This window comes from Elaeis guineensis, chromosome 13 (genome assembly GCF_000442705.2).
Source record: "Elaeis guineensis isolate ETL-2024a chromosome 13, EG11, whole genome shotgun sequence".
Classification (NCBI taxonomy): Eukaryota; Viridiplantae; Streptophyta; class Magnoliopsida; order Arecales; family Arecaceae; genus Elaeis; species Elaeis guineensis.
In genome coordinates this window covers 71,030,517-71,045,307 of record NC_026005.2, presented here as the reverse complement: position 1 = coordinate 71,045,307, position 14,791 = coordinate 71,030,517, and the positions used below count along the sequence as shown (strand labels likewise).

The following is a 14,791-nucleotide window of genomic DNA, read 5'->3' as shown; positions in this document are numbered from 1 at the left end:
TAAAACCAACCAATCGCCGCCCACCGCGTGCCTGTATTCGTGATGCAAGACACTTGCTGTTTGCTGTTCCTGGCCCGGATAGCTGATCTTCCCGCCTCCCCCATTCTCCACCTCCATGACAGCAGAACAAAGGAAGGAATGGTTACGGGGGCCGTTAGTGAGGGAGAAGGGATCCCCACCACCCGTGGGACACCAGAAAAATCCACATGGCATTATCCGGGTCGTCTGATCGGCTGGCGTGGGGTCTTCAGTTGGGGACACGTGCTCCTTCCTTTCTTCTTTTTAACTTTGCTTCCATGCATGGATTTCTCCTCCCAGAGAGACCAAATAAAACAACACAAACAATGGGAATTGGAGTGCCACCAACCTCCTCCCTTCTTCCCATAGCCTAAAAATCCCAACTTTCCTCACTACTCACCCTCTAGCTACAATAACAGAGTGATTGGAAACAGGGCAGAGTTGGTGCTCAGATCTAAGGCAACAGATGAAATCTATCGTGGTTTCTTCTCAGATCGACCAAGAAATCAGAATTTGATAGATCTGATCGCCTTCTTGCTATCATCTTGAGCTCTTTGATTGTTTTTCTGGATCAAAATCTCATCTTGTCAGCTCCCCTATTCCCCCCCTTCTTCCAGTGGAGATGGAGAGAGATCAGCAGCTCAAGCATTGCTGCAAGGTTTGTAGGAAGAGCTTCCCCTGTGGGAGATCTTTGGGAGGCCACATGAGGTCCCACTTGGCACTGAACTCCCTGACCGAGGCCGAGGAGAGGCTGCAGAGCAGCAGGAGCTCCATTGGGGTGGGAGCTGGCTATGGCTTGAGGGAGAACCCAAAGAAGACTTGGCGGCTATCGGATTCTGGAGGTGATCGCTCCCCGAGGCAAGCCAAGCTCTGCAAGAAGTGTGGAAAAGTTTTCCCTTCTTGGAAGTCTCTCTTCGGGCACATGAGGTGCCATCAGGAGAAGTCCCACCACAACTTGGAGGAGGGAGAAGAGCAAGACAAAGAATTGGAGGAGCAGGAGGGTTCCTGGAGTGCAGGAGGCCAATCTGATAACGAGACATTGATTCCAAGGAGGAGAAGGAGATCGAGGCAAGTAGCATCGATCCCGGGCTCATTGTCACCGGTGTTGGAGTCCAAGAAGGAGCAAGAGAATGTGGCACTAAGCCTCATGATGCTGTCAAGCGACACTGGGTTCTGGAGTGGCATCAGCCCGGTTGCCGAGTCCTCTGATAAGAATTCAGTGGTATTGGAGGATTTAGGCTCTGAGGGGGATGAGATTGGGAAGGCAAAGAAGAGATCTGAATTCATTGCTTCAAGAAATGGGGATAAGGGAGATGGGCTAAAGAAGATGGAATCTGATGTTTCTAATGATGATGATAATGGTTTTGTTAAGGATGATGAGTTCAAGAAGCCAAAGGCTTATGCTTCCGACACCGACGAATTCGAGTACTCCTATGAGGCATCAAGGAAAGGCTCTCTCGAGAAGAAGGATCTGAATTGTGGTCTGGCTGAATTGGGGAGGAAGACTAGATTGATCAATGGCATTCGGTGGTTGGGAAGTATAGCAAATTAGGATCAAGGTCTGAGATTGGTGTTTCCAATGGTGAATTCAGTAAGGTTTCTTTGAAGAGAGGCCGATACGAATGCGCTACATGCAACAAGTTCTTCCCTTCTTACCAAGCTCTCGGAGGTCACCGAGCTAGCCACAAGAGGATCAAGGGCTGCTTTGCATCGAGGACTGAAGGCAGCGAGAACAGCTTGGAGACAGATGCTTCTATCGAACCAGCACAATTCGAAGAATCAATCCACAAGAATGTGGGCATTGATGCTAGCTCTGAAGCATCAAAGAAGGTCAAGAGTCATGAATGCCCAATCTGTGGCAAGGTTTTCTCATCAGGGCAAGCTTTGGGGGGTCACAAGAGGTCCCACTTGGTCGCGAGCTCCGATGGTGGAGGCCTCACTAATCAGGCTATTGTAATTCAGCAGCAGCCTCCGGGGCTGCTGGATTTGCTTGATCTGAATCTCCCAGCTCCCACTGATGAAGGTTCTAATAATACTGATGGGAATCTCAAGCTCAAGTCTTGGTGGGTTGGAAGAAACCACGAGCATGAGTCACTTTCGGACCTCATCTCGAACTGATGAAGATGCTGAAGAAGATGCAGAGAGTGTACATATTCATGAGATAATTGCTGCAGTTTTATTCAATTCATTCTTTTAGACATGCCAGCAAGACCATGGCTAACTTACCACTTATAGCTTCAAATGTTGAAGAGGTGAGCTCTTTTTTCCTTTCCTAATCCAAGAGTCCAAATCTCTGAGGAAATTTCAACTTTTGTTTCTTTTCTCTAACTTGGAATAAATGTTTGTTGAATTAGTAATGGTAGAAGAGCCAATCGAAGTGCTAAGGGAGTGGGGTGTTTTTTTATAGCAATTGAGATTACTTCGATGCTAGAATGTGTTTCCTCGAAGTGTCTCGTTGGTATCACTTTGGGTCATCATGATTCATAGTATATAGGTTAATGGAAGCATTAACCAAGCTGAGTGGCACTTGAGATCTCTTGTTCTTGTTCTTCTTTTTCTCACCGAAAATTAGCTTTTACATCCTTATTGGAGTTCATTTCCTTTTTTATTTAATTTTTGATTTGAGATGTTTTAAGAAGTCAGCAAGCAATGCATCTTTATTTATTGTTAACTTTGGGTCATTATGTCGATTTTCTCAACTCTTCCTCTTTCTGAATTCTGTAACTTCAGTGACTTGGTGCAGATACAGCAACATGAAGTGCATGGAGAAAAATTTTAGCATGCTCTCTGAATATTGCTTTGCCTCTTCTGAATCAAATCTAAGTAATGTTTGAGACTGACCCGATAAATCGGTGCTTAGAAATAGTTGCTAATTTGGGTGATACTTAATCGTCTTTGTGAGCTCTTGTAGCAATGTTCTTCTTCATGACCGCTTAGGCTTCATGAATCAAAAGGAAAAATAGAAGAGAAAGGCTAAGAAAGCCATCAACTACATTTAAAATTGTTCTTATCTTTGATACTCTTTAATCAATATTTTTAGTTAATGATGGACTAATAGCATTGGAGTGTTTTGTCGGACTTGTTGGAGGATAGGATACCAGCTCGACCGGAGCAATGGAGCTTTGCTTGCTTGGATTTGTATGATATTGAGGCTTAAATAATAATTTCTAGGTGTAGATGAACTGTGGGCAAATATGGGAGCATGCTGCCTTTGCCAACAGGCCATCCGCTGACCTGGGTTCATGGTTTCTGCAAGCTAGGTTGAAATGATTGGTTGTGAAATCTTTAGCAAACATGGTTAATGGCCTTTACCAAGAATATAGATATAAAATGGATGATGGCATGTGGCATCAAGTTGGTTGCTCATTTGTCCACCATAACATATGACAACCTATCTCACTCACCCATGTTGGTGTCCTTTCCTTTCTTGCTTTAGCCAAATAGGATAGTACTTATCTATGCTGTGAAAGGTTAATGCTTCTCATGCTCTCTCTCTCTCTCTCTCTCTTTTTTAGAGTCTGGAGTCCAGACAGCCCATCATCCTTGTGTTGCTCATGTCTTTTTCTTGCCTGCTTTTCTTAGACTAGTTGGCATTGGGAAGCACAAACTCTTTATGAGGAGACCTCTCTCACACAAAATATTTACATTATCTACACATCAAAGTTTAGTTTATATGATTCCACCAAAAATAGTTGGCAGCAGAATAGATTTTTTTCAGAAGCAATTTGTGCCATCCAGTAGTCTAAGAGTTGCCTTTTGGATGAGATTAGTGTAGATCCATGTAAGTTAAACAAATAAATATTCAAATCAAGGGACCCTGTTAAGTAGTATTCCATGTTGCATATGGTTTTTAGTTGGCATATATATGATATATTAATCTAGGCCATTTAGGAAGGTCTTTATATTAGTTTGAAATAGCGAAATGCTTAATCTTTGATTATAACGATTAAGCCAATGCATCAGACACAGAGAGCTTATATTCTTTTCACTAACATGAATACCTAAAATCATAAGGACTATTCTTGCACCACTCTACCCTTTGAGTGCAATAGGATGCCTTTATCAATCAGGCCAGTAGGTCCACAACTTGATTTGCTTCTCTTAATGCATGGAATCCACCATAGGGTTATAGTATTTAATTATACTTGGGCAAGCTCAGACAATAGAGAAAGTTTGGTAATGGTATAGCTCCTGCAGCACTTGTCTATCATTGCTTTGTTTGATTCTTTCATGTGGATTGCGTGTCGCATTAGAGGAATGTATGATTGGATGCTGATGTAAACATGTGAGCCATGCTTGACATGACCAAGGAGAAGAATATGCTGAGTTAGTCGCTTGATTGGATAGCATATGAACAATGAAAGCTTTATAATTAAAACAGTTGATTTTCTTCCACTGAAGATAAGTGCTAAACTTGTGGATAGCTCTCAATAATTTTGGAAGATAAGTGCTAAAGTAGCATGTAAAGGCTTGCATCTAATATTTGAGGGGCCATATCTTTAGATGTCAAGAAAGCAAAGTCAGGTTGCATGTTCTGTATTACCAGAAATATAAAATTTATCAATCAAGAGAGGTTATGTTTTAAACTTTTCTAACTTTTAATTACATAATCTCTAAATTAGGTAATCATCTGATGTGTGGGTAATTTCAATAGGATGCTGAAACCAGAAAAGAGATTGAAAAGGTTCATTTCAAGCGAAAACAACCTTCCTAAGATCCCCTTCAAGTGATCAACCTTCCTAACTATCCAAAGAAGAATACTATTAGATTTGAGGATCTTCTTTTATTCATACTCATACACATTGACATGCATAGTTTACAGAAATAAATATCTCTTAGTAACCACCCATACATAAAAAATAAAAAAAAAAAATTAAGAAAACGAAAATAACATAACTACATGTAAGTACCTGATAATCCCAAATTTTGATAACTAATTTTTAATATAATAACTATAGGTTGGATGAGTACACAACATCATCACATTCCTAGAGATGTGTCTCCAATATTCTAGCTAGCACTATTCCTTTCATTAGGTACATGTGGTTTTATATGAGGAAGCCTACTTAATAATATATAAGGCCAAATTATTTCTTAAGCACTTATGGCCAAATTATTTTTTATCAGTTGTCCTTACCCCAAGCTTTCCATTGATGAGATAAAGTTGGCTTACATGTGATAAACGCGATGCAGTGCAGCCCTGATGTTGCTTGTAGTGCATCAGAATCATGGTAGCATAAATTTAGTTGTATTCAGAAATCATCCCAAATAAAATTGGATAAGTTGCTAAATATACGAACAATTTAAAATACAATGGTGGACACATCCTCTTGGGAGACTTGAATTTATACATGATTGTTGTATCATCAATGATCGATTAAATTTATCGCATTGAGGCTCATACCTAGCTTCCTCAAATATCAGGTTTAGAAGTTTTTTGTCTCAAGCTAGCCGACAACCTAACTTTGCTCTTGCCTGAGGTCATTGAGTTTGAGAAAGGATGATGCAAGTGGGTTGCATAGGCAAGGAATCTCAACATTCTCTACTGGAAATTGATGTATTAGGGCTGAAAGATTGGCCCACTAGATTTTCTGCAAGTAATGTATATATGCGTGTCTCCAAAACTTGGATATAGGGTACGCATGACCAATGCCTATTTGTTTGGCAACCAACTATTTAGGTGGGCTCATGATTTCCTTTTGCCCCAACTTTGCTTTGGGAAGTCACAGTTCTCAGTTGAGATGTTCCAAAGTTACACTCACAAAAAAGAGTATGTTACAAAGTTACAATCAAAAAAAGGGATGTTGCAAGGTTCTGTAATCTTTGCAACACCTTTGTGTTGATTATATTAGGTGATTATAGTAGGTGACTTCTCTTGGAGAGCATGAGGACCACTAGTAAATGGGAAACTGAACAGATTTGTTCCTATATGTAATTTAAAAACAGTGTTGTCAGTGGTCATAAACTTGCTAAGTGTGTTGGGCAAATTTTGTGTTTCATTTAATTGTTCACATGTGAACTTGAATTGCCATGTTCATGGGCACATCCTATTTTGCTTTGATGCCAATGGAATAATTTGCTGACCAAGGAAATAGTTGTCTACTTGGCATCTCTCTCTCTCTCTCTCTCTCTCTGCCTATCTATTGCTCTATCTCTCATGCAAATGTAGAAGCATTGCATATGGATAATATTATTATGGATAACATTTCTCAAAGAGTTGGAGGGATTTTTCTTTGTCATTTAGATAAAACATTACAATGTCACAGAAACTAGGCTACAGCCCAATTGTTGCACCCTTTGTCCTTTTTGATGGCGTATCAATGTTGAACTCTTGGCATGGCCTTGACAAGTCGAAGCGCATGCCGACGCATGCTGAAAGCAAACACCTTTGTCCCCTTTGTTAGATGATCTTTTTGAACCTTGAAGGTTTCCCCCATCATTTTCTTAAACAAAACCGTTACAATGTTACAGACGGACTTGCAAACAATTAACTACGTAACAATTTACTATTATGTGATTATGTTGCTATTAATATTGATATCATGTATAATTTTAGATATGGTATTCTCTCGTGATAAGATGGTAATTTTCAAACAATTATATCATATTCCTGTATCATTAGATGTCATCAATATATAACATTTTAATATAAACTACTGTATCTACTTTTAAATATTATAATATCATTGTAATAATACAGATGACCATAATGCATGATTTGTGATATTAAGAAATATAGTCATGATATTATGTTAATAAAATAGTTCAAAAATAATATAATACTTGTATTATGATAAATAAATCCATATTTTAAATTAATAATATGACTGAATAACAATGTTATATTATACTCTTGTATATGGGTTGATATCTCATACTGATAATTTAAAATATTACATACTATACTAAAATATAAAATAAAAATGAATTATAATAGTTATACTAATATATTATTATGTGCTATAAAATTACTAAAGAGAGTTATTCTACTCTTAGTTACATTGGCCGAATTGTTTCATCTTGTCACCGGAAAGCTGGTGGTCCTTCTCTTTAATCCTAATCAGGTCTTTGGCTCTCACAGCTCTCTTTGTCTTGATTGTAGTTTGTCATCAATTCATCCCTCACTCTCATGCGTCGCAATTTGATGGTAGCCCATCAGCATTCCTCATGGCTTGGTCTACTATTGTGATAGAAAGAAGGCGTTGAATCTCTTTTATACTTTGATGCGGAAATATTATAATATAAGTTCTAACCATACTTCGAAACTATTAGATAATTAAGTTATAATAAAAAAAATGGGAATTAGAATCATATGCAGCTCTATTTACATAATATATTCTTTATTACATGCAATCAAGGGTCTTGATTTTAAAATAGGATTTTTTGTGTACATATTCTCCTAAATATTATAATTTACATGAATATCCTTTCCAAACTGATATTTACATATATATCTTTATAAAAAAAATTATTTTATAAATATATCTTTCTCTTTCTTTTTTTTATATATAAAGGTATATATACAGATAGTAGCTTTGCGAAGGTATTCATGTAATTTCACATATTTAGAAAGATTTATATGCAAAAAAAATTAATTTTATTTTTATCTATTTCAACTTGTTCAAATATCTAGATTAATCTCATACTCGCTTCTTAACACTTTTTGTAAAAATATTGCTTAGAAAAAGATAATATACCCCCTCGTTCTCTTGAAAAAATGAATAAATAAAATTATTCATGGATCTGATTCAAGCTTTATTTTCTAAGTTCATCATGCACATATCAACGTTCCACTCATTAGCTACCTCAAGGTATAAAAAATAAAAACTAAACTCAATGGGCTTTGGCTAATTTCGAAGCTTGCTTGACCACACGAGAGGTAGGCTAAGCTTTGGTCAATCTCAAACAAACACCTAGCTCGTTAGAACAAATTGATCATAAATTTGTTTATACCAGTTGCAAACTTGCAATTGTTGATGTTATATTTATGAGCCATCATAAAAATTTATAAAAAAATCAAAAGTGCCAAATGGGAGTTTGTTGCAGTTAAAATCTGAGTTGGAGAGATTTAACGAGCTCCAATCAGAGAAATCGAATGAGCTTTGAGCTAGAAAAATTAGATGACTTGGTGAATGATGAATGATCGACCATGGTTTGGCTCACATAAAGAGATCTGCTAAAATTCTTCATCCAAATCTAGTCATAATCTTCCTTATTGGCTAGTCAGAAAAGGTTTAGATTTTTTTTGGCTCAAGTATCTATACCGGCAATCTTCTTATCTTTCTAATGACTTGGCTTTGATTGCTAAATTAAAAAATAAACTTATTATTAGTTAAAAAAATTGAAGCTGCAAAGAAAATTGGCTTAAAATATTCAACATAAGGTATGACCTTCTACCATATAGCCGTAGAGGTTGTTAGTAAGTCTAAATGGTTTTGAAGCGCTTTAATGATTTTTTACTTAAGGGTGGTTGATGTTGTTTTTCCATCCATGAGCACAATAGTAGCAATGAATCTTGATCATTATACTCTGTTGTATGCCTTTAAGAGATTTCAATCCTCTTCTGTATTCTAATATATACCCTCTTATATGCATCGATAATAATAAATATTAGAATAATTATAGGAACACCTCATCACTTTCAGTCTAATTTCATTTACATTCACTCGACTTTAAAAAAATATCAAATTAGTCCTTCAAATTTTTGAAATGTTACAAAATAGTCCTACCATTTACTTTCGTTAATGGAATAATATTATGTGACAATTATATGATACTATTATTTTATAAAATAATAAAAATATCCTTATCTCTACTTTTTTCTTCCGTCCTCTCTGATTGATCTCCTTCTTGTCCGCCACCGACGTCCCTCTTTCTCGCTCCTTCTTCTCCCTCCTCTTCTTCCTTCTCACCTACTTCTCCTCCATGGCAGCTCCCTCCACCTCTATCCATTCTTTACTGATAATCCCTTTTCCCCCTCCTTCCTTTCCTCCTGATCCACTTTTACTCCTCCAAATTCTTTTATGAGCTTTTTTCTTCCATGGTGGCTCCCTCCATCTCCAACTATTCTTTGTCAATGACTCCTCCATCCCCCTCCTCTTCTTCATCCTCATTCATTTTTCCTCCTCATCCTCCTCCTCCTCTAAGCTATCTATGAGCCTTCTCCTTCCACGGCAGCCCCTTCTACCACCACCACTTCTTGTCGACAACCCATCATTCTCTTTTCTTTTCCTCCTCACCCTCTTCTTCTCCTTCTCATCTATATCCTTTAAAGCTGCCAATAAGCCTTCCCCCTCTATGGTGGTTCACTTTATCTTTATCCATTTCTTATGATGATCCCTCCCTTTTCCTCTCTTTCCTCCTAACCTACTTCTCCTCCTTTTCATCTTTTTTCTTCAAGCCCACCCATAAGCCTTACTCTTCCATGGCGATCTCCTCCACCTCCATTCTTTCTCGTCGACAACTCATACTTCCCCCTCTCCTTTCTCCTCACTAGAGTTAATCACGGGCAGGGCCATGGGCCTAAACACTAGTCATTTTTAATCGGGCTTCAGGTCAGGCCTATGTAAACTTTGACATTCTCTGGGCCCAAGGTCGGCCCATGATCAGGTCAACTCCTCACCCTCTTCTTATCTTTGTTATCCACTTCCTTTAAAGCCGACCATGAGCCCTCTTCCTCCATGGTGGTTCTCTCTACCTCCACATATTCCTTGTCGGTGGCTCATTCCCCCTCCTCTTTTTTCTCCTCATCCCCTTCTCCTTCTCCTTCAATCCCACCCATGAGATCTTCAACGTTGTTCTCCCCCTCTATGCCAACCTCCATGATCCCACCCTCCTCTATGGTTGTTTCCTTCATCTCCATCTCTTTTTCATCAGTGATCCTTTTCATATGAGTGAGAGACATTTTTATCCATTGAGAAAAAAAGCTAACACAATTTATTAGTAAGTGAATAACATGATCATTTTAGAATATTTTAAAAATTTGAAGGATTAGTTTTATACTTTTTAAAATCAAGAAGATATAAATAAAATTTGACTAAAATTGAGGGGATGTTCCTATAATTTATCCTAAATATTACAAGTTAATTTTTAATAAAATAAAATATAATAGTTATTATAAAAAAATAAATAAAATAAAATAATCTCATAATTAATGAAAGAATTTTTAAAACTCTCTTTGTTATATAATCATTGAATCTATTTTATTCTTAAGCAATATTTTTATAAAAAATATTTTTTTTGATATGACGATACATTCATACTATTCTAGTATGAACACAACAAAAAATATCAAGAAATAAAACATCATAGAAATCATATGGTATAGTGGATATGTCAGTCCAAATCACATCATCTGAGTGCTCTGTCACAAAAAAGACAACCTAGTCTGCTGCAGTGTTAGTCTCCCTATAGATATGCTTGGCACATATGACAGCAGCCCACCTTAGTAGCATCATGATATCCCTCGGAAGCAGATGAACATCATCATCTGTACCTTGCATCTGAATCCATCTAGCCACTATGTATAAGAATAATTAAAGTATTTAAATAAGTTGCAATAGATAAAAATAAAATTAAAATTTTTTGTATGTAAATTTTTTAAAATATGTAAAATTACATAAATATCCTCGTAAAAAAATATTATTTATATATATATCCTTATAAATATTTTTTTTTCCATGCTCATCCATTAAGGATACATTAGCCATTAAATTAGAAATTGATAATTTCTTAACCGCATTAGATGGTGTGGATACATATGTAAGAGAAAAGAAAAATGAAAGATATATAGATGTTTTATAAAGGTATGCATGTAAATATTAGTTTTGGAAGAGTATTCAAGCAACTTATAATACTTACGAGGGTATGTATGTGAAAAATCCTTTAAAATAAGGTGTATAAGACTAGCATATCATTTGAAAAGAGATCTAGCATGAGACAGTAACTCAATATGAATCGTATGTGTATGTATAAATATTTCAGAAAAATGAACAGCTGTTTTCCCAATGCCCATTTTTTGTCTCCCATCTATTCTAAAGTGTCCTGATTTTGATAAACATTAATAGACCTAATATAATTCCAAGGAACTTTATACATATTACAAAAAAATAGATTCCACCAACTTCTTTCTTGATGGTTTAGACCAACAAGTATGAGTTGGTTTTGGTTCCAATCAATCAAATCTTAGATCTAGGCAGACCCATTTGTAATTCATGACGATATGACATTGAAGACTTTTGGCCATGACATTAATTTCTACCAAGTCCAAAATACTGGAATATAGAAAGAGATTGGGGTTGTATCATTTGTCCAAAAGAGTGATTGATTTTTTTCTTGAGGTCAACCATTGAATCCTATTTTATACAACTTTCCAAGCCTTTCAAACTCTCACTTCCATTTGTTAGCATAGATCATGAGATAGATGCTGTGTTTTTAAGCTGTGCAAAGCACGATCTAATAGTTCACACCGCAAAAAAATATCTATTATTTTTTTTTGCACGAAAGATACAATCCACACCCATAGAAACATTGGCACCATTAATAATTTTATGGCCGACCGCCATTAACATCTTTTGTTCATAATGCCATTAAAGAGTCTAAATGCTAATCCGAAGCTAAAAACAAACTGCACAATGGGGCTATAAATCAGATCCAAAGTCACTCTTCCAACGCATGTTGGCACCTCAACATTTGCACCAAGGGCTAAGAGACTACAGATATGTCCGCCACTGCCATAAACCCTAAAGAAGGTAAAAAGCAAAAGAAAAAAGGATTTGCAAGTCCAAAGAAAAGCCTAGAAAAGAACTTAGTCCCCATTAAGGTGGCCTAAAAGTAGTTTTAATTAAGTTTAGTTAGGCTAGACTCCTACAATAATCAGCATACAGTATACACAGATTGGTCCTGGTGCAAAAATAAACTTGATGATTCCTCTTGTATATACTGAGCAAATGATTTGGTCTAATTTTGACCACCATGACCTTGCTTTGGTTGCCTAACTTCACAAATTGGAGAAACAAAAGAGTCGAATTTAAACAAAAGAAGAGTCATATTTAAAACAAAAGAAATGAAGTTTTAGCTCTAATATATAACTTAAGGATGCTTTTGATGTGATTAGGAGTTGAGAAAAAAAGCTGTCTGGAAGCATTATGCTCCACATGGTTGAGATATGAGCTCCAAGATAGCACACATTTCTCTCTTCCCTCAAAAAAAAAAAAGAAAAAGAGAGTAGCGCAACAAATAAATCATTGCTTGCTATCTAATTAGATTCATCTTAGTAGGTGCTAATAACATGCACTACATGGCATCTATCATTTACATGCGCATAAGTGTTATAAGAGGATTAATGCAAATTAGTCATCTAATTATTTTTTTAAGTCACCAATTCTACATGGCAGTTGGAAATTGATGCGGTGCACAAGAGATAGGTTGGGTCATATGTGAAGCAGGTACCATTCTATCAATCATCGATTGCTACTAGAGCTAATGAATTGCAAATTGATATGCTGGATGATCTATAGCAATTTTCTCATCCTAATAACAAATATCAACTATTATAATGAGCATTATTTTAAATTTAGATAATCCTACTCCATGCAAATCTTGAACTAACAATAATCATAATCATGATTATAATAGCCAATAATGGTTTCGATGTTACGTCCATTACAATGATAGTGAGACATTATTTATCTAAGCCTTAATAGTAGGGTCTGCCATTATCACACCAGTCTCTTATTATAGGATTTTGAATTTTGAATTTTGGGTGTCTAATAGCGGTGCTCTCTAGTTGGGTCTAGGCTTTATTAAACCCTATACCATGCCTTTTGAGGTTTTTGGTCTCGTTTTTCTTCCAAATTGGTCCATTGAAGGACCAAGCCGGGTCTAGGTTCGGATGATAAATATGTGTATCGGGTTCGGGTCGGTGTCGAAGTATCAATTGGATATCACATGGTATATCAAATTTAGGTCGGTTGGAGATTAGGTCCAAGTATCTATACTTTGGAGGTTTATAAGCATCCAAAACATGGTATAAAAATTAAATCATGAACAAAAGCCATTTGAAGTTAACTATATAAAAATAGTGGGTACAATTGAAAAGATACACCTTACTTAAATTGGGTATGCATACTAAAATATGTTCTAACCTGTGATTATTTTTTATTTCTTCAATTGGAGGATATATAAACAAACCTAATATATATATATATATTTTTTTTTTTTTTTTTTATATATGCTTATGCAAATAGATGTACTATTTATATATATATACATATGCATGTGACAAACTGGATAACTACAATCCTTGTTGGATATAAAAACCTTAAAAGCCGATCTAATGGTAGATTTTGTTGATGCTTTGAAGGAAATTGAAAAACTCAAAATTTCTTTCAATCAATTTTCAACTTTTTATTTAGTCCCATATTGGACAGGAGAAAACTTGAGAAGGATTCATAATGAAAATATTTTCTTGAGCTTTTTTAAAAAATTTAGTAGTTTTGGGCCACATCATAGATGCATACGCAGCTTGGCCCAGCATGATGGGGCCCATATTTTATTTTTTCTATTTATTTTTTTTAATGAATATTATCATTTTTTTATTTATTTGAGGATAAATATCATATTTTAATGTTGCTTAATGTTAACCGTTGGATTAATGTTTCTGTTGGTTTTCTATCCGTTAGTCAATTAAATACGTGTTTAATATTTTGACCATTGGATTGCCAAATGGCTACCTCTTGGAGCTATAAATTGGGCCCTTGGTAGAAGTTAGAATATGCAAGAAAAACTTGCTCTTTTCTCTCCTAATCTCTTCTTTTATTCTTCTAAATTATCTTCTTCGTGCTTAATCTTCTTCTTCCAAATTCTTTCTTAAGCTATTTCTTTTTTCTTCATTTTACCTGTTGGGTCGAAGCTCTATCATCCTCTCCATAGTCGTGCCCATAATAGAGATTTTTTATTGTATTTTGGGATGAAGTTTTAAGATTGATCCTGTGATACCTGGTCCTAAAACCCCTATACCCTTGCACGAATCTTAAGATATGAAAAAGAAAAAACAAAAAGAAAGAAACAAAGAAAAAAAAAAGCAAAAAAAAAAATATTGAAGACTCCCAGTGGGATTCTTCTTCCATTCGGATTCATCGGAGAGGAAACTGATTCCGAAGAGGATTCTGCCTCCCCTCTCTATAAAACTCCCCTCTCCCTTCTAAGCAAACCACGATGAGCACCGGCCTTCGTCCCTCTTCTTTCTCTTTGAGTTCTTCCCGTTGAAGCCGCAGATACCATCTTCATGCCTATCAAAAATCGGAGGCGAAGACCCACCGAACAACTCGAGGTAAGTCCGATCCCTTTTCTTCTCTTTCTTCTCCTCTTTTCCATGCCATTGCACACGACCGCCGACCGTCAGGTTCATCGGAAAAGCCACCAAAGAAGAAGACCCTGTTTTTCCATATTTTTTTAAAACTTTTGATTTTCTTTTGTTAGCCGGCCACTTGTCACCGACCATCCCTTGCTTCACCACTGCCAGCCCCTACATTGCCGTCGGACTCTCAGCCGTAGGTCATCAGCCTTTGTTCCCTTGATCGATCAAAAAAAGAAGAAAGGAAAGGGAAAGAAGAAGAAGAAGAAAAAAGAAAAGAAAAAAAAAAAGAGAAAATGCTTTCTCTCTTTTATCTTTCTCCTCTAAGATTTTCTCTCTCTATCCTCTCTCTTTTTTGTCTATTTGACCTACGGATCCTACTATGAGTCTGATATGACCTTTTCAGAGAAATTCGGA

The 14,791-nt window shown here is 36.3% G+C and overlaps 1 protein-coding gene across 1 annotated transcript; it reads left to right on the top strand.

Annotated features, from left to right (window-relative positions):
• The first annotated feature begins 306 nt into the window (after positions 1 to 306).
• Positions 307 to 3,012, top strand: LOC105055986 (uncharacterized). The gene is given in 3 exon segments (XM_010938034.3): positions 307 to 1,529; positions 1,532 to 2,270; positions 2,749 to 3,012. Coding segments are annotated over 2 exon segments (1,494 nt in total). The 5' UTR covers positions 307 to 640; the 3' UTR covers positions 2,137 to 2,270; positions 2,749 to 3,012.
• The last annotated feature ends 11,779 nt before the right edge of the window (positions 3,013 to 14,791 follow it).